We start from the raw sequence: 21,618 nt of genomic DNA on the forward strand, positions 1-21,618 counted from the left end.
CAGGCTGGTTTCGAACTCCTGAGCTCAAACAATCCGCCTGCCTCGGCCTCCCAGAGTGCTAGGATTACAGGCGTGAGCCACCGTGCCCGGCCCATCCCTGTTCTTAAACACAGCCCAGGCACTCCCCAACAAATGGGCCCACATCCCAATCCTCCCAGTTCAGAACGCTTGGAGAATTGTGGTGCTGCTAAAGGTCTATATCCCCTTCCAATCCCAATCTCATCACAGGAAGAAATCCATTCCCTATGCTGGGGCAAAATAGTCCCAATTTTGATGTCACAATATACTTACTTATACTTTCCATGTGATGGTTAGGTATAGCTGAATTAATGGTCTAAGTGACATTTATTTATTTATTTATTTATCATGGGCTAAATAAAATTCTATGAGCTAGCCTGGGAATCTTCTATATTATAACATGCTTCTATTGCAAATGCACTTTAAATTCTCAAAACATGACCTTGGAAAACAACAACAATAAATTAGAAATTGCCTTTATACTTTTGTTTTGTTCTAGTTTCTATTACCAAATATTTCCTTTTTCATCACTTCTCTGTAACCAAACCTCAAGGTTATTTCTCAAAAAAGATAAATAATAAAATCTTAGAAGAGATATTCAATTCATCAATATAAATCAAGATAAGCTGTTAGAAGTATAACATATAGTGAGATATGTATATCATCACATAGTATTCAAGATTAAATCACTTGACAGTAGGTCCCTCACGTATCGCCTTCCCAGAAAAGCCTTCCTGGTACTGAACATCCTCTTATATCTGATTTTTGTGCCTCTACTATTAGCCACCTAATTAGACTATCTGTACATGAGTACCACGACGGATGGGGGTAAAGTTTTCTAGGTGGCCTCCCAATTCTGGGGTACAGAGAACAAGGGAGGGTAATTCTTTACAGAAGAACCAAATCAAGAAGTATTTATCTGACAAGTACAATGTACTTAGCATGGCAATTTTGCCCCATAGCAAGGCATCAAGGTTTCTCCTGTCAGGGTATGGGAATTATTTCAGAAACAAATAAAACTTTTTGTTCAAAGTCAACTTTGTTCTCTGGGATTGTAATTTCCTTTTAAAATTTCTTTTTATAAAGAAAACCAAATGGCCCAGCTTAATAATGAACACCAAATAAGGTCTGCCACAAGGAGTAACATTTAGCAAATTAACTCTTTTAATGGCCCACCCAACATGATGGCAGGTTCATAAAGCCTTCTACAATCTGACCTCTTCCTACCAAGGTGTTGGGTCCTACCTCCCCTCAGTTGCTTCTGCAATCCATAGCTCACCACTAGGGATATTTCAGCATTTTCAATAATACTCCAAACAATATTGATCCATAATATAAGTAGCAAAATAAGCTGATTAATAATTCAGCTAACTGGTTGGGTGTGGTAGCTCACTCCTATAATCCTAGCACTCTGGGAGGCTGAGGTCGAGGGATCGCTTGAGGTCAGGAGTCAGGAGGTCGAGACCAGCCTCAGCAAAATCAAGACCCCATCTCTACTAAAAATAGAAAGAAATTAGCTGGGCAACAAAAAATAGAAAATAAAAATTATCCCAGCATGGTGGCGCATGCCTGTAATCCCAGCTACTCAGGAGCCTGAGGCAGGAGGATAGCTTGAGCCCAGGAGTTTAAGGTTGCTGTAAGCTAGGCTGATGTCACAGCACTCTAGCCCAGGCAACAAAGCAAGACTCTGTCTAAAAAAATTCAGCTAACTAAGGAATATGCGTCCAAAAGCCAATTTTTAAATTCTAACCACTTTTTCCTAGAATTACATAGCCCCAAGGCTGGAAAGAACTTACCTGGAAAGGTTACCTAGTTCAACCCTCATCTTATGTCTGACTCTCTTCTGCAATGCTGTAAATTATCATCTAGCCTCTGCTTAAACACATTCACTGTGGTGGCCCTAACAAGCCCTGGGTCATCTCATGCCATTGCAGTTCTCATTAATAAGTTCTTCTTTATATTCCCTTAGTGCTTCCTCTCATTGGTCCTAACTCTAAAGAAAAAAATATAACAATAATGATAAGTCTTCAAATATTTGGAACAGTCATCATGTCCCCTCTGAAAAAGAACAAATCTAGAGTCACTTCAGATTTGTTCTGTAAAATTTGGATTCAGCCAAAAGGCCGCACTTAAGGATCTAGAAGGCCACATGTGGCCTGAAGGCCAGAGGTTCCCCATCCCTGAAGAGTTTGATTTCATTTCTTATATGCTTGTTTAAATTTAATACAGATTAGAGGGAAAGAGTAAAAATATCTTATTTATTTTATTATTATTTTTATTTAACAAAATTTTTTTAGAGACAGAGTCTCATTATGTTGTCCAGGCTGGAGTGCAGTGGCTGTTCACAGGCATAAATAGCGTAATGAGCCCCCCTGGGCTCAAGAGATCCTCCTGACCTCATCCTCCCAAATAGTGGGACTACAGGCACATGCCACTGCACTTGGGTTAGGTCTCATTTATTTATTTGTTTACCTCCCCAAATTTGTTTAACATATTACCCCCATTCTTATAGATAAGGAACCTGAGGCTCACTTGGGGGTCATACGCCCCGGGCTACACAACAGAGCTGGTATTCACACCCAAGCCTGCCTGATGCAAAGTCCGTGAGGCTGCTCGTATACCATTTGCCTCTCATAATTCTTATCCCTCTGACTATAACCACCACATAGCTCTCACTTTAAAAAAACATTTCCCTTCATAAAATTAGTATTTAGAAAACAATATTCATTAATCAGCTGAGTAAGTCTTTTCCATAATAGAGATTCCTTGATAATTCTTAAGAGAAATCTATAGGTGCATATATTTTCCACCCACACACAAACTAAACTTCATATTGATCTTTATACTGTCTTGATTATGACAACTTGGTAAGACTGAATAATGTTATTTTCAAAATAATAAGACAGACCAGATAAGTCTAAATAAATACCCTCCAACCTCATCTCAACTTTGTATAGTTAAAGGAAGAAAAAAATTCATGAAGATATCAAATTTAGCCATGTCTCAAAATATGCAGCAAAGGATAGCTTTTTCTCCTTGATAAAGTGTAGACATTATTTTCATCCAATTATTCCCCCTAAATATAACTATGTATTATCTTTATTAATTTTTTATTAAAAAGAAGCATGCTTAAAAAAAAACATATACACAAAAGCCCATGAAAGCAAACAGAAAAAACTGCTGAGACTGTATAAATACACTGTGGTATATTATATTATATATAATTTTTTTAAATCTCAAAATAAGAAAAAGATTAATGTTTGGACTTTACCTTCTTGGAGTCTTGTCTTGATGGGATATACATATAATGCCCCAAACGAGTATCAAATGGTACAGTATATGGTCTCTTTTCAGGGATCCTGGCATCTGGCCCATCTCCACAATTTTCCTTAGCTGAAGAAGTCATTGACAGGTTAAGTTTTGTTAGTTCTTCACTCAGTTGATCCACAAGAAGCTGTTGTTCTATTATTTTTTCATTCTTTGTAGAAGAAAGATGAGAATTTTAAAAATAAACAACCTCAGTACATGTGTATAATATGATTAAAAATGAACTTTACATTGATCAAAATCACAACTACCTTACCAATACAGTCATACCTCATTTATCCAGAGACTAGCCTTCTGGTGTTCACAAGTAACTAAGATTCTTCTGAGTGGTAAAACTTTTTGAACAGTAAGCAGTAACAAACACAGCCAAAAAAGTCAGATACTCAAAGATAATGCCCCATTCACTGTGACTGGTTGCTTTGTCAACTTGAAGCACCTTGGTTAGCTATCTTTATAAAAGCATAGACTTTCTGAGTGAAATGCAAGTAACAAGAGACATGAAAGTTGAAAAAGTGGAGTGAGAATTGCAGACAGCAAAGGTTGTGGAAAAGGAAGCAGAAAGTGAAAACAGGTGCGGGAAATTGAAAGCCTTACTCAGTGAGAAAGCAAGCCAAACGCACAAAGAAATAGAAGATAGCCAACTGATAGTCCTGGAGGAAAGAGGACTTGGAAATCAATGGCAGAAGAAATTGTACGTCAGGAGTGTCTGTGTATATGTGTGTGTGTGTACCTGGTTTCGTTTTTAAATATATTCTCTAAAGAAATTTTTTTTTTTTGAGACAAGGTCTCACTCTGTCACCCAGGCTGCAGTGCAGTGGCATCATCATAGCTCACTGCAACCTCAAATTCTGGGCTCAAGCAGTCCTCCTGCCTCAGCCTTCTTAAGTGCTAGGATTACAGGCATGAGCCATTGCTACTGGCCCTCTAAAGAAAATTTTTAAAGTGTATCCAATCCAGAAAGCTCTAACATCAATCTCTGTTTTACAAGCATAAATTTATATAAATAAATTGTCATACATCTTAATACTTCCCATGTACTACAATGTTTAAATAGGGAGAAAAAAACCTGAAGTTTCATTGTGTTAACACTGAGCAATAAAAATGCAACCTTATTTTAAAGTCATGTATTCAGATAATTAAAATATACAACACCAATGGCATATAAGTTGAAAAGTATTATATGGAATCCTTACATTGGGAAAAGGCTTAAAGTACCAATTAATATTAGACTTTATTAAATCAAGGGTGCATGGTATACACTCTAGGATAATAACTTAAAAAAAGTAAAAGTATAACTTCTAAGTTAATGGAGAAAACAATAGAAAAATACAGAATACCAAATTGATCCAAAAGATGGCAAAAAAGGAGAGGAAAAGGAACACAGAGTAGGAAGGATAAATAAAAACCACAATGGTGGACATTAACTAAAATATAATAGCAATTATGTTAAATTTGGAAATGAACTAAATAATCCAATTAAAAGATAAAGACTATTGGAGAGGATTGTAAAATCTTATTATATGCTGCTTACAAGAAACACACTGAAAATAGACACGAAAAGATTAAAAATAAGATGGAAAAAGAGACATTGTGTAAATATTAATCAAAAGAAAGCTGATGTAGCTATAGTAATTATCAAGGTAGACATTAAGGTAAAAACCATTAGAAGAGATAAAAAGAGGTAAAAAATCATTAAAAGGCCAATTCACCAGGATGATGTAACAATTTTACATCTATATCCACTTAAAAATACAGCTTCAATATAGACAATGCAAAAACTATCAGCACTTCATGGAGAAGACAAATCCAAAATCGTAGTGGAAGATTTTAACATTACTCTCTATATTATTGATATAACAAAAAGACCCAAAAAGGTGTGTAAAAACATAGATTTGGGCTGGGTGCAGTGGCTCACACCTGTAATTCCAGCACTTTGGGAGGCCAAAGCGGGAGGATTGCTTGAGCCCAGCAGTTTAAGACCAGCCTTGCTGACAGTGAGACCCCCATCTCTACAAAAAATAGAAAAATTAGCTGGGTGTGGTGGTGTGTGCCTATAGTCCCAGCTACTCAGGAGACTGAGGCAGGAGGATCACTTTAGCCCACAAGTTTGAAGCTGTAGTAAGCTATGATCACACCACTACACTCTACCCCTGGGGCAACAGAGTAAGACCCTGTCTTAGAAAAAAAAAAAATGTAGATTTGAATAACAGTATTAACAGCACCCAACTGGCATTATGTATGAGGCCAGTATCACCCTGATACCAAAACCAGACAAAGACACAATGAAAACAGAAAACTACAGACCAATATCCCTGATGAACATAGACATAAAAATCTTCAACAAAATATTAGCAAATTGAATCCAACAGCACGTCAAAAAGATAATACACCATGATCAACTGGCTTTTATACCAGGATGCAAGGATGGTTCAACGTATGCAAATCAGTAACTGTGATACATCACATAAGCAGAATTAAGGACATATGATTATCTCAATAGATGCAGAAAAAGCATTTGATAAAATTCATCATCTCTTCATAAAAATCCTCAATGAGGCCGGGCACGGTGGCTCACACCTGTAATCCTAGCACTCTGGGAGGCCGAGGCGAGTGGATCGTTTGAGCTCAGGAGTTCTAGACCAGCCTGAGCAAGAGAGAGACCCCGTCTCTACCAAAAAATAGAAAGAAATTATCTGGGCAACTAAAAATATATATATATAGAAAAAAAAAAAAAATTAGCCGGGCATGGTGGCACGTGCCTGTAGTCCCAGCTACTCGGGAGGCTGAGGCAGAAGGATTGCTTGAGCCCAGGAGTTTGAGGTTGCTGTGAGCTAGGCTGACGCCACGGCACTCACTCTAGCCAGGGCAACAAAGCGAGACTCTGTCTCAAAAAAAAAAAAAAAAAAAATCCTCAATGAACTAGGCATAGAAGAAACATGCCTCAAAATAATAAAGACCATGTACAACGAACTCACAGCCAATATCATACTTAACTGCAAAAAGTTTAAAGTATTCCCCCTAAGACCTGGAATAAGACAAGGATGTCCACTTTTCACTGCTCTTATTCAACACAGTACTGGAAGTCCTCACCAGACCAATCAGGCAAGACAAAAAAATACAAGGCCATCCAAATTGGAAAAGAAGAAGTCAAATTACCCCTGTCCACTGATGATATGATCATATATCTAAAAAACCCTAAAGACTCCACCAAAACTCTTAGATTTGACAAATGAATTCAGTAAAGTCCCAAGATACAAAATCAACATACAGAAATCAGTAGTGTTTCTATACACCAATAATAATCTAGCCAAGAAACAAATCAAGAAGCCAATCCCATTTACAATAGCTACCAAAAAAACCCAAAAACCTAGAATTATATTTAACCAAGGAGGTGAAAGATCACTACAAGGAAAACTACAAAACACTGATGAAAGGCTGTGTGCAGTGGCTCATGCCTATAATTCCAGCACTGTGGGAGGCCGAGGCAGGAGGATTGTTTGAGCTCAGGAGTTCGAGATCAGCCTGAGCAAAAGCAACACCCTGTCTCTATTAAAAATAGAAAGAAATTAGCTGGACAACTAAAAATATATAGGAAAAATTAGCCAGGCATGGTGGCACATGCCTGTAGTCCCAGCTACTTGGGAGGCTGAGGCAGAAGGATTGCTTGAGCCCAGGAGTTTGAGGTTGTAGTGAGCTATGATGATGCCACTACACTCCAGCCCAGGCAACAGAAGGAGACTCTGTCTCCAAAAAAAAAAAAAAGAGCTAAGGACATGAATAGACTTTTTTTGAAAGAAAACAAAACAAAAATCAATGCAGTTCCATATATAAACAATTAGGAAATCAGGAAAATAAAATTTTAAAAAGATTCCATTTATAATCACATAAAAAATTCAAGTACCTAGGAATAACTCTAACAAAATATGTGCAATACTTCTATATATACACACACATAAAAGAGAAAAAGCCATTTTTAAGAGAAACCAAAGGAAACCTAAGCAAATGGAGGACGATACCATGTTCACGGATTAGAAGACTCATAATCAAAAGATGTTAATTCTTTCCAAACAGATCTATAGATTTAATACAATTCCAACCAAATCACAAGTTTTTTGTAGCCCTTGACAAGCTAATTATAAAATTTATATGAAATGTGGAAAGGGTAGATGTTGATCAAAGGGTACAAAGGAGTAAGGGTACTTGAGTAAGTTTTAGTAATCTATTGCACAGCATGGTGATCACTGTTAATAATAATGTATTGTGTATTTCAAAATTGCTAAAAGAATAGATTTTTAACATTCTCACCACAAAAAAATGGTAAGTTGTTGAGGTGATGGATATGTTAATTAGCTTGATGGAATCTTTCTATTATGTATACACAGATCAAAACTCCACACTGTACCTGATAAATATATAGTTATTATTTGACAATTAAAAATAAATAAATGAAAATATCATTTAAGTGAAAGAAGACTGACACAAAGGCCATATAGTGTATGATTCCAGTTACAGGAAATGTTTAGAATAGGTAAATCCATAGAGATAGAAAATAAAAGTGGTGGTTGCCAGAGGTTGAGACAAAGAGGGAATGAAGAATGACTGCTAATGGATGTAAGATTTCTTTTTCGGGTGATAAAAGTATTATAAAATTAGATAGTCGTGATAGTTATACAACTCTGTAAATATACTAAAAATCACTGAATTGTACATGCTAAAGGGTTAAATTCTCTGGTATGTGAATTATATTTCAATGTTATTGTTTTAAAAAACAAAGAAAAAGAAAAGAAAATGTACATGGAACAAACAAGACATGGAGGGGAGAGAGTAGGAGAGGAGAGTGGAAAGCCTTGCTCTATAAAATATCTGACTTATTATGAACCTACAATAAATAAGAAATATGATATTGGCTCAAGGATAAACAAACCAGTAAGATATAATAGAATGCCCAGAAATAGATAACAGATTCATGTACAAATAGATCTTGATTTATGACAAAGACAGCACTCAAAACAATAGTGAAAGGATGGTTCTTCAGAACTCTTTAACTGAAATATACTTTTGTAAACATTTCTATTTATCATTTAAAGTGCTAGTCTGTTTAGTTAGATACTATTTCAACTAAATCTACAGAGCTATATACAGTAAGAAACCCTCGACCAGCCATAGTGGCTCATGCCTGTAATCCCAGCACTTTGGGAAGCCAAGGCAGTGGATCGTTTGGGGCCTATAGCTCTAGACCCCTTCTCTACAAGAAAAATGTTTTTAATCAGCCAGGTGTGGTGGCACATGCCTGCAGCACTAGCTACTCGGGAGGCTCAGGCAGGCCAATCACTTGAGCCCAGGAGTTAGAGGTTTCAGTGGGCTGTGATCAGGCCACTGTATTCCAGCCTGGGTGACAGAATAAGACCTATCTCTACAAAAAATAAAAGAAACCATACCTGCAATCTATTCACTTTTTGCGCTTCCTTCAAAGATACCACATGTCCTTTGTTTTCCTGTACCATCATTTGCACTTGATTTTTCAGTTCCTTTACCTCCAGTTCCTTCTGATTAAATACTACTTCATCAGCAGCGAGAGCACACTAAGAGCGAAAGAAGGCAGAAGTGATAATCACTACAGAATACCCAAGAGAACCCACATAATACCACAAAAATGGTGCTCCGATGATAGCTTGATGACATCTCATAAAATTTTCTTATTCTTTTCCTTTTCAGTTGTTTCAGATTTCTTTCGAAAAAAAGCAGAAACAGTTGAGAGGACCTGTCATTGCTGTAACATAGGAATTAATTACCAGGAAGACAGCAGGATTTTCCTGACTTTTATTTCCTGCATATGAAAACCAGTTATTTAGGTTCTCGAGTACACTCAGTAAGATTTTTACAAATTTGCTAAAACTGCTATGAGATTTAATGTGGGTTTTTAAAAATCAAAGCAGTCATATTTTCCAAATTGACATATAGGATTATAAAAATACATCTGGGTATTTAAATAAAGTATATTTGCAGATTTTGTATACTTACACTATGAAGAGATATATTTTGAAGATGTCTAAAACTAGGGTTAAACGGTTTTAATTTCTGATGAATTATGCCTGTTTTTTAGTAAATTTTGGATATGTAAATAATAATTATAAAATGATTTTTAAATTAAATAAATTATCATTTGTCAAGGGCCTACTTCATTCCACCTACTGTCCTAGTATTTTAAAAATCTCACTGAAGAGACATGATTCCCTTTTCATGAAGAAACTGAGGCTCAGTGAAATTAAAACCTCTTCACAAGAAGATACAACGGATAAATCAAACTCCTGAGATTTGACCCCAAGGGCCTATCTGGATCCAAAGCCTATGTTCTTTCCACAGAGCACAGGGAAAGCTGAGAATGAGTAAATGATTTACAAAAACAGGGTTCACTTTACAAATGAAATTTAATTCATAAAACGAGGTGGCATGAGAGCAGATAGGCCCCTGCAATGGGAACCCATGGACTGAGGCCAGCCTTGATTTTTGTCACCGTTTCATGGTGGGGTTTGGGTAAGTCCATTCTTTTCTCTGCTTGGGATCCTTATATCACCAAATGAGAAAGCATGAAATTTCAGCTTGAGATAAAAATTAAAATTTCCTATGTCCATTGCCTTGAAAATATTCATATTATCTTCCTTGGGATAAAATAAACTGCTGACCAGGAGAATTAACTGCTTTTTTTTAAATCTGAAAAACAAACATATATTTTTAAATTAAAATTAAAAAATTATCAAATGAGGAGGGTGATGATGATCCTGATGGTCCTTATAATATCATATGGTTATATAACTTATGTGACTTCTCTCTTCTGTAACTAATTCTCATCAGCTAATATCCTCTTTCTATAGGCAACTAATTATCTATCGAGAAGGTTAAAATATAATTGCTCTCCCAGTTCTGCATATTTATATATTTTTATATATGCTTTATAACTTAGTTTTATTATTAAACACTATTTTATTAAACATAATTTCCGTGTTCAAAATCCTTAATAAAAAAGGCAACGAAGTCCCTTAAGAGATATTTATGAGTGGGTAGAATGTTCCAATAATTGAGTAATGGTGAAAAATCAAGGTTGCAACACTATCTGGCAGTTTCTAAGAAGGAGGAGATGGTAATTTCAGAATGACACTTACTTCCCTAGCACAATCCAGCTATTATTCCATCTGTGAGATGGCCCACAATCTCATCTTGGATAATAATTTCTTAAATAAGTATTTACCTGCTTACCTAACAGACTCAAGGATACAGGGCTGAGAAAAGAGAATATCCTTGCTCCTCCTTGCTCAGACCTGCTAGTCCCCTTGCCTAGCAATCTCCCTAAGCAGCTGAATTTACAGAGCTGCCTTCACAGTAACACCTGAGTGCAAGCTACTGAGTCCAATCCCTTAGCTGCCACTGGGTACGAACAGGCAGGTGAAAAATAAATGAGAGGTATGGATAGTAATAAGCTAACATTTATTGGGCCTTAGTACGGGTTAGGCATTCTTCTCATTGTTTTATGGGAACTAATGCTTTAATATTCACAACAACTCTATGAGGCTGGTATTATTGTTTCCATTTTACAGATGTAGAAATGGAAGCACAGAGAGGTCAAGTATTTGTACGAGGTCATAAAGCTAGTAAGCAAAGGAGGCAGGATTCACACCTAGGGAGTTTGGTATCCATGTCCTTAACCACTATGTTATTTTGTCTCTGACAGAGAACAGAAAAGGAAGTTTAAAAAACAATGTTTTAAAGAGACACACAAGGTGAGGAATGACAGCAATCATTTCTCCATTTGCTATCCAGTGGTACCCAAAGATTACTAGTCTTGCAAGATCCCAAACAGAAAAGGGAATTCATATTTTAAAACTTGGTAACACCAGGCCAGGTGTGGTGGCTCACACCTGTAATCCCAGCACTTTGGGAGGCCAAGGCAGGAGGATGGCTTAAGACCAGGAGTTTAAGACCAGCCTGAGCAAGAGTGAGACCCCATCTCTACAGAAAATAGAAAAACTAGCTGGGTGTGGTGGTGCATACCTGTAGTCCCAGCTACTCTGAAGGCTGAGGCAGGAGGACTGCTTGAGCCCAGGAGCTTGAGGTTGCAGTGAGCTATGATGATGCCACTGCACTCTAGCCTGAGCAACAGAGTGAGGCCCTGTCTCAGAAAATGAAAAAATTAAAAAAAAAAAAAAATTTTAAATTGGAGAACACCAAATGTTCTGTCTCTCACTTCGAGATTCATAATATTCATTAGCACTTTCAAAGTTCTGAAAGGTCTTGCCATTAAAAAACCTGTATGCTTTTTGCAATCTATCATTCCCCAAAATAATCTGATCATGGTACCCTTTTTCGGCAAGACAGTTAATATCTCCGGGAAGTCATAATCTAGAGTATATGATCTCGAACAAGTTTAAATTTAGTTTCCAACAAATGGAGAGAGGAAGTTACTACCCACCCTGCCCCCAAGCAATGGGTTTTTCCGGGATTCCAATTTCAGTCACCTTAGAAGCATGAAGGAAAAGTGCTTCCTATTACCAACTCCTATATGCTTCCAATTCAAGCTTCCAATTACCCGAACTTCCTGTTCCACCTGTTTCTTATACCAATGAGGAAGGGCCTGCTTTACCTAGGCAGAGTTACTACCTTTCAAAAAAACCCCTCCCCCAAAAACCCAAAACCCCAAAGAGACTTAAAAGGTGTTACCTTAAAGGCTTATATTTAAATATTAAAGCCACTGTAATAAAGCAGCAGTTCTCACAGTGTTCCACAGAAACCCTTTTGGCATGTCGCTTAGAGTCCTTCAGGGTGTCCATGAAGTCAAAACTATTTTCATAATACTACTAAAACAATATTTGCCTTTTTTACCATGTTGACATTTGCACCGATGATGCAAAAGCAATGGTGGGTAAAACTGCTGGCACCTCAACATAAACAAAGGAAGTGACACCAAACTGTGCTAGTAGTCATTCACTGTCAGACACTCACAATATAAACAAATGCCAGTTTTACTTAAGAATGTCTCAGTGAGAGCGGGCATGGTGGCTCACACCTGTACTCCTAGCACTTCGGGAGGCTGAGATGGGAGGATCACTTGAGGCCAGGAGTTCAAGACCATCCTAAGCAATAACATGAGACCCCATCTCTACAAAAAATTTTAAAATTATCCAGGTGTGGTAGTACACACCTATGGTCCCAGCTACTCAGGCAGCTGAGGCAGGAGGATCACTTGAGCCCAGGAATTTGAGGTTGTAGTGAGCTATGATGACACTACTACACTCTAGCCTAGGTAACAGAGCAAGACTCTGTTTCAAAAGAAAAAAAAAGTCTTGGTGAAGCAATAAAAATTACTAACTCTCAACCCTGAATATGTGTTTCTGTGTGACAAAATGGGAAGTATTCATAAAGTATTTCTGTGGCATAATGAAAGGTAAAAGTTATCTGTTGGAAAAAGTACTGGTACAACTGAGTTGCAAGCTCAACTAGCTACTTATTTCATGGGGTACTATTTTTACTCTAAAGAACAACAGAGACCATGGTTTTTCAGACTTGGATATGTGGCAAACATTTTTTTGAAAATGAGGACCCATGAATTCAACAAAAACAAAAAAATAGTTATTTGTTGTGAATGAAAAACTTTGAGTTTCACACCAAAATTAGACTTTTTGGAAACATTTCTACCACTGTAAGCTTGACAGCTTCCAATACTTAAAAGAAGTTGCTGGTGAGATCACTAGTGATATTAATGAATGTGATTTTTTGATATTGTATAATGAAATGTGTCACCATTTGAAAGATGTGCATCCTTAGTACACAAATATTTTCCAAATGACCAAATGCATAATGATTCAAAATCACATGTGGATAAAATATCCATTAGAAGTATAAGATAGAGACTAGTATATTTCAATATACAGATCTTAATGTAACAAAATAGTTTCAAATCCCAGAGGCTGAGGTAGGAGGATTGCTAGAGGCCAGGAGTTCCAGGCCAGCCTGGGCAACACAGTGAGACCTCATCTCTTAAAAAAAAAAAAAGAAAAGAAAAAAAGAAAGAAAGGAAGAAAGAAATTTCCACTTGTTGAGTTTTGGTGTAGCAGCAAAGAAGAATATCTACAACTATCTGACAAAGTTATTAAAATACGCCTCCCTTCCAACTGCAAATCTATGAAGCTGAATTTTCCTCACAAACTTCAACTAAAACAACATATTGTTATAAATTGAATGATGAAGCAGATATGAAAATCCAACTATCTTCTATTAAGGCAGACATCACACAGGTTTGCAAAAATGTAAAACAATTCTATTCTTAAAATTTGTTTTGTGTTAGAAAATAGTTATTTTTCATGGGAAAAAAAGTTCTTTATATTAACATGTAATCAGGCTATAATTGTTAGTTTTTAATGAATTAATAAATAAATAGTTTAAATTTTTTTCAAATTTAATTCTAATATAGTAAATATCAATAAATATAACCCACATAAATAAAAGCTCTTTTGGGAAACCCTGATTTTAAAAGTATAAAGAAGTCCTGTTCCCTTCGTTTTAAAAAAAAAAAAAACTAAAAAAATAAGGCCAAGTGTGGTGGCTCATGCCTGTAATCCCAGCACTTTGGGAGCCCAAAGCAGGAGGACCACTTGAGGCCAGGAAGTCAAGACCAGCCTGAGCAACATAGCAAGATACAAAAAATCAAAAAATTAGCCAGGTGTGGTGGTATACACCTGTAGTTCTAGCTACTTGGGAGGCTGAGGCAGGAGGATCACTTGAGTTCAGAAGTTTGAGGCTGAAGTGAGTTATGATGGTGCCTCTGCACACCAGCCTGGGTGACAGAGCAAGATCCTGTCTCTAAATAAAAAATAAAATTTAAAAAATAAATAAATAAATAAGACCTGGGATCAAAAAGTTTGAGAACTGTTGTAATAGAGGACAATACAAATAGCTTCTTTATAATACTTCATATAAAAAGGTTTTACAGAAAGCTATGTTTTTAATTACATGTTTTCCTATTTTAAAAAACAGACTCACGAAGTTCAGAACCGTGTTACTTAAAGAATAACATTCCTTAAATAAATAGGACTACCCATTTGCTCGCTAGCTTGCAAACTCCCAGCAAGCAGAACTACAGCATGTCCTGTTCTCCACTATTCCACAATCTTCATGCAATAAATGTTTTCTGAATGGAAAGTGGGGAAATGTAATTCTAAACTCAATATATGTATATACAATATGCATACATGTACATACCTACGTTCATTAAATATCATAAATATTTGTTTCTCAAAGAATGAAGTAATTTTTTCTTTTAAGAACCACTGACCAGGGTGGGTGGGCAGGCGGGCAAGGGGTGGGGTGGAGGCAGGAAGAACCACTGACCAGTAAAGGGAGAAAAACTTAGGAAAGTATAACTTAATTTTGTTTCTGAAAATGTGTTTCTTTTCCTCCTCTAAATTGACAACCAGTTCCACAAGGTCCTATTTAATAAATATAACAAATAAATTAAAATACATTTTAACCAAAGGAGAAACAAAGGTATAACTGTGAGGAGGAAGAATAGCAAGGGTAGAAAGAAACAGAGTAAGGGAAAGGCAAATGAGATTCTACATATAATTCTTTTAAAAAACCTGAAATGCCAAAATGACTTAGAATTTACTTGCCCAAATAAATTTAGTCCTTAAACAAGATACTCATAAAAGTGATGTCTAAATGTATTAAATTCTCACATGTACCCCAAAAATGTATATAATGTTTCAACAAAAAAAAAATTAACAAAAAAAGTGACACCTAAGTACCTGGCATTTTTTAAGCTCTCTTTTCAGTTGGAGGACTGTAATATGCTGTGGTCCTTCTTCCAGGTTTCCAATGGCTCGGTTTTCTCGAACTGAGGTGAAGACATCCTTCCTGACCTCCTGGGTCACGTTAAACCACTCCTGCAGCTTGTGTTGCTGCTTTTGGTTTAGTCTGACAGCATCTTTTAAGTCCACCAAGAAGGTAAAGGCTTCTTCTATACAACTTTGGTAACCCAGACATTCTCCCTGTAGCTGAGCTACTTGTTCCTCAAGAGAATGGATTTTATTTTTATCAGGAGTCCCCTCTCGATGGATCTGGCTAGTTTGGCTGACACTAGTCCGCTGGCTTTGCAAAGCTTCTCGAAGCAACTTAATCTCAAATTCCATTTCATCCATACGATCTGACTCAGGGCTGAAGTTTACGGTGGGTTTGTTTCTAATGTTTCGTGCTCTGTTGGCATATTTGAGAGAATTTAAGGACTCATCAAAATCTGAGGAGGATGGGCTGACACATGTGATCATGACAGTCTTAGCACTGCCTCCCAGGGAATCTTTCAGAAGCCGGGTAATTTTAGCATCCCTGTATGGAATATGTGAACTCTTCCTGCGTGGGTCTCCAAGAGCACTAATTACGTTGCCTAAAGCCAGCAACCCACTGTTGATTTGAATGGATTCCTTGAACCGTTCACCAGTATTCCCTGTTTTGGTTACTCTTTCTGATCCAGCCAAATCCACAAAGTGGAACTTTGAGACAATATGCCGATGGGAATACCAAGATCCATCTTCAGGTGCCTTTGTATTTTTCTCAACTTGACAAATGCTGATTGTAAAAATTGCATGTGATCTGCTGGAGTGCTCATTCATTTGGGTGGTACCTGTATGTCTGGCTGCATTCCCCATCTCCAGAAGACTCATCACTTCATCTGCACCCTCTACATGACATTCCTTGGCCCCAACAATCACTTAAAATGCAATAACAAGTTTTTAAACAAGGCTTTCATCAAAATTCAGTACAGTTAAATTAATCACACAACAGTTATCATTTGCTAAAAAGCCTGGCCAAGATAGTCCCTTTTAAAAAAATCAATAGCACTTCAAACAAAAACAGTAACATCAGCAACATCATTAAATAATTTTGGATAATCTCCCAAAGGAACTATTTTGACAGCATTCATTGTGATCTTAAAACTCTAAAACATATAATTTTTTGAAAAAACAATCTAGCTTCTTTGGAGTCAAATATCACACTCAATTCTTTGAAATGACTGACAAGGCCAGGCACAGTGACTCCTGCCTGTAATCCTAGCACTTTGGGAGGCTGATGTGGGAGGACAGCTTGAGCCCAGGACTTTGAGATCAGCCTTAGCAACATAGCAAAACTCTTGTCTCTACAAAAATTTAAAAAAATAAAAATAAAAAAAAAATAGCTGGGTGTCGTGGCACACCTGTAGTCTCAGCTACTTGGGAAGCTGAGGCAGGAGGACCACTTGAGCCCAGGAGTTTGAGGTTGCAGTGAGCTATGATGATGCCACTGCACTCAAGCCCAGGAAACAGAGTAAGACCCTGTCTCAAAAAATGAATGAATGAATAAATAAATAAATAAAATTATTAACAAAAGAAAAACTCTTTATTCCAGTATTTTGATTTGTAAAGTCTAATAGATTAATTAAAAGATAATAGATTAAACATAATTCAAGGCCAGGCGCGGTGGCTCACGTCTGTAATCCTAGCGCTCTGGGAGGCCGAGGCGGGCACAGTGTTTGAGCTCAGGAGTTTGAGACCAGCCTGAGCAAGAGCGAGACCCCATCTCTACTAAAAAAATAGAAAGAAATTAATCGGACAACTAAAAATACATAGAAAAAATTAGCTGGGCATGGTGGCACATGCCTGTAGTCCCAGCTACTCGGGAGGCTGAGGCAGGAGGATCGCTTGAGCCCAGGAGTTTGAGGTTGCTGTGAGCCAGGCTGACGCCACGGCACTCTAGCCCAGGCAAAAGAGTGAGACTCTGTCTCAAAAAAAAAAAAAAACAACATAATTCAAAAGAGTTAATCACTAGTAGATTAAAAGAATTAATTAGAAATAATTTTAAAAATTAGTTTTTTTTTCAGTTAATAGTCAAGCCATCCTTAGCTTTTAGGTTTTTTGATATGTGGAGTCATAATCAATGATGAGTCAAAAATTCAATACAAATAAATCTGCTCAAAAACAGATATGGCCTATGTAACATCAGAGTGCAAGGTAACAGATGAGATGACAATTCAAAAAAGGAAAGTTTCTATTTCAACAACAGAATAAGAACAAAAAATAACCTAATAAGCTTACAACTGCATTATCTGTTTATATGAAAAATATTTCAAAGAGGAGTAGGTGGATTTGGGCTTTGAATCAGAGCAGTAAAGCTCCTGATCTCGAATTAGTGCCATAATGCTTCTTCACTCAGATCCCGTCACGTCACTATTTATTGAAAAAATAATCATTTCATTGACATTATTTCTATCATGACACTTTTTTAACAACATAGCTCATTGAAAGTACCCTCCCACAAACAGAAGGTATATAATATCAGAGTTTATAGAATATGGCGATGTAACTATACATCATATTAAAACTTTAATAAAATTTTTCTAATGTTAGGCTGTAAGTGAGCACTATGCTTCTCAAACCCAAATCACCTGGTAGCTTTATAAAAAAATAGTGACACGGGGCCAGATGCCTGTAATCCCAGCACTTCAGGAGACTGGAGCGGGAAGATCACTTGAGGCCAGGAGTTCAAGACCAGCCTGGTCAATATAGCGAGACTCTGTCTCTATAAAAAATTTTTTTAAATTAGATGGGCATGGAGGCATGTGCCTGATGGAAATAATGTCAGCTACTCGGGAGGCTGAGGCAAGAGGATCGCCCGAACCAGGAGTTTGAGGTTGCAGTGAGCTATGATCACGACACTGCATACCAGCCCGTGACAGAGCGAGATCCTTCTTCTAAAAAAAAGAAAAGAAATTATATGTAAACAGAAAAAGAAATCTGGAAGAAAACACATGGAAAAGAGAAGACGCTATTTCTAGGTTCTGAGATAATCTTTAACTTTCTTCCTTATATGTTCCTGTTTTCAAAATATTCTATGATGAACATATTAGCTTTAAAATCAGAAAAGCAGAAATTATTCCTTAAAATGCTTGCATTTTGAACTTCCCATTTTCAAACAAATGCATATTAGTTAATGAGATTAACAAGTTACTATTACAAAAAGTCAGAACTTTAGGAGCACAAAGAACATGTAAATGTCAACACGGAAAAGCAAAAACATAAACTCTAATTTAAAAAAAAAAAAGGTGTGCTGGGACAAAAATCAAAGATGAAGAAAGTTCCTAAAGGAAAAGCCATCCCGAATCTTGGGATAGATCTGGGAGGAAAAAAAGATACAAAAACAAATTTAGCCTGTATCACATTTTCACTTGAGGTCAGGCCACAGAGGGACAATTTATAGGAAATCAATATCTTGAATTACAAATTAATAACTTCATCTCACCAATCAGTCTGAATTACTTTTTCATCTGGGTTATTTAAATATGATTGATAATCAATAAGCCACTCAATTTAAAAGAAAATTAAATTCATTTTGCTTCTATATCCATTTTTAAAGATTCCTAAAATATATCCAGAAACTGAATTAAAGCATGTCTGTTTGCTAATGAACGCAATCAACTTAGTGGGCTACCTGTGTTTCCTTTTTCATCTTCTCGGATGTGAAGATCCTTCATAGATGTCTCCAATTCTAAAAGATCTCTTAGTTCTTCCTTGTATACTTCTATATAAGATACTTTTATATTAAAGTCAATGCTAGGATGTTCAGAGATGCTTTGAAATATTTCTTGGATAGCTCGAGGAATGATACCCTTTTGACCTTCCACAACTGAAGCTGAAAATTTAGAAAAAGAAAGCATATCTACAACTTAAAATATAAGTAAAGCTACGACCCAAAATTTATGGTTAATACATTATTTTCTTACATTTCTATAGAATATTTTTGAATCACAACTATAAAATTAATAGGTAAAAGTTTTCACATGCATCCCCTTAGAATTCATTCATGCATTTATTCAACAAATATTTATTTAGTACCTATTATATACCAGGCACTGTTTTAGGATTCTGGGACCATCAGTGAACAAAACAGGGGGAGAAGAAATCTCTGCCCTGGTACAGAAGACAGACAATACCAAAACAAAAAAAACCTGATAAATGAATTACATGGTATATTAATAGGTGCTAAATGTACCTGGAGAAAAAAATAGGGCAGGGTAGGGGGACTGGAAGTATGACCGTGCATGATGGGGTGGGAAGTACTCACAATTTTAAATAGGCAGGTCATGGTGGGCATCATTTAGAAGCTGACATTTGAGCAAAGACTTAAAAGACATGGTGGAGGGGCCCCATGGATAGCTGAGGAAAGTGTCCCAGACAGAGGAAACAGCCACCATGTAAGTAGGCACTAAATTCGTGTGAGTCATAAACAAGGCCAGCATGGCTGTTGCAGAGGGAGCAAAGGGAGAGTGACAGGAGATGAGGTCAGAGAGGTGACAGAAGCCAGTTCATGGAGGTCCTTACAAACCACTGTACACTTTGGGTTTTAATCCGAATGAGATGAGAGCCACTAGAATAGAGCAATAACTTACCATTGCTTGAGATTTTTAAAAGTCCACTCTGGCTGCTGTATTTTACAAGTGTAGAAGGAGGGAGACCATTGTGGAGGCTACTGCAGTAATGTGGGAGTCAAAGGAGTCAAGTGGTAGACATAATGGTGTCTCACACCAGATGGTAGCCGGGTTCTGGATTTATGTTGAAGGGAGAGCTATTAAGATATCCTGACAGGCTGGATATGGGATGTGAGACAAAGCGATTGAGTCAAGGATGACTCCAAGGTTTTGTCTTGAGCCACTGGAATTGCCATCAACTTATATGGGGAAAGATGGGTACTGAGCTGGCTTGAGGGGAAAAATGTCAGAAGTTCAGTTTTTAACCTGCTAAGCTTGAGATGTCTATTAAGCATTCCTTATGTTGAATAGGCAGTTGAAAATTGGAAGTCAGCTACATATACATAGTATTTAATGTCATGAGAGTGGATGAGATCACCAAGAAAAGTACAGAGTCAGAAGAAAAGAGCACCAAAAGTCTGAGCCCTACTTCATTTATTGGTTCCTTTATAAAGAACCAGCAAAAAATCATAAGGAGCAATCAGTTAAGTAGGAGGAAAACCAAGAATGTGGTGGTCTAGAAACCAAGTGCAGAATATATATCAAATCTGCTGATAGGTCCAGTAAGATGAGATATGAGAATTGATCATTGGATTTAGCAAAGTGAAGGTTATTTATGATTATCTTGGCAAGTACAGTTTTTTTTTTTTTTTGAGACAGTCTCACTCCTTTTGCCTGGGCTAGAGTGCTGTGGCATCAGCCTAGCTCACAGCAACCTCAAACTCCTGGGCTCATGATCCTTCTGCCTCAGCCTCTCAAGTAGCTGGGACTACAGGCATGCACCACCATGCCTGGATAATTTTTTCTATATATTTTTAGTTGCCCAGCCAATTTCTATTTTTAGTAGAGACGGGGTCTCACTCTTGCTCACAGCTGGTCTTGAACTCCTGAGCTCAAACGATCCTCCCCCCTTGGCCTCCCAGAGTGCTAGGATTACAGGCGTGAGCTACCAGGCCCAGCAGACAAGTACAGTTTTAATGGTGTTGGAGGTGAAAGTCTAAATAGAGTGGATTTAAGAAAGAATGGGAGGAGGAGAACTGGACACAAATCAGAGATAACACCTTCAAGGTTCCGTTGCAAAGGAAAGCAGAGAAGTGAGATGGTAGATGGCTGGGAAAGTGGGTAAAGAAAGGGTTATTAAATGTTGTTTTTCGTTTTTTGTAGAGATGGGGTCTTGCTATATTGCCCAGGCAGTTCTCAAACTCCTGGCCTCAAGTGATCCTCCCGCTTTGACCTCCCAAAGTGCTGGGATTACAGGCGTCACTGTGCCTGGCCTATTAATTGTTTTAAGAACAGTAAAAGCAGCTATATCAAGCATTGTCTCAACTTTTAATACTACTAACACCAAAATATTACTAAGATTATCATTGTAATTGATGATAAATTATATTCGCAATAATCTAATCACTATAATTATTCACTGTTTAAAATACCATGTGGGCAAAGGTTTAAAATTTGATAATGCCTAGTTTTCTCAAGGATGTGAACAAACTGGGTCCCCTAATATACTATAACAATGTAAACTGGTACAGCCTTTTTGGAGAATCATTAATATCAACAGTATCAAAAATTTAAACACAATCAGCCTTTAACTCAGTTATAGTCCTAAAGGAATACATATATGCACATACCCAAAGATGTTATATAAGGATCAGTAACAATTGATTGTAATAGTGAAAAAATTCCAAACAACCTAATAAATCCATTAGTAGGAGAATGGATAGTTAACA

General features: G+C 37.0%; 1 protein-coding gene across 1 annotated transcript in view; it reads right to left on the minus strand.

Annotated features, from left to right (window-relative positions):
* The window catches only part of KIF27 (kinesin family member 27), an 88,578-nt gene that overhangs the window by 57,690 nt on the left and 9,270 nt on the right, over window positions 1-21,618 (minus strand). The window contains exons 3-6 of the mRNA XM_012640012.1: window positions 18,853-19,053; window positions 15,141-16,099; window positions 8,784-8,927; window positions 3,290-3,496 (exon numbers count right to left, since the gene is read on the minus strand). Coding sequence (XP_012495466.1) covers window positions 3,290-3,496; window positions 8,784-8,927; window positions 15,141-16,099; window positions 18,853-19,053 — 1,511 coding nt within the window. The remainder of the gene's footprint in view (window positions 1-3,289; window positions 3,497-8,783; window positions 8,928-15,140; window positions 16,100-18,852; window positions 19,054-21,618) is intronic.

This window comes from Propithecus coquereli, unplaced genomic scaffold, assembly GCF_000956105.1.
Source record: "Propithecus coquereli isolate 6110/MARCELLA unplaced genomic scaffold, Pcoq_1.0 Scaffold147, whole genome shotgun sequence".
NCBI lineage: Eukaryota > Metazoa > Chordata > Mammalia > Primates > Indriidae > Propithecus > Propithecus coquereli.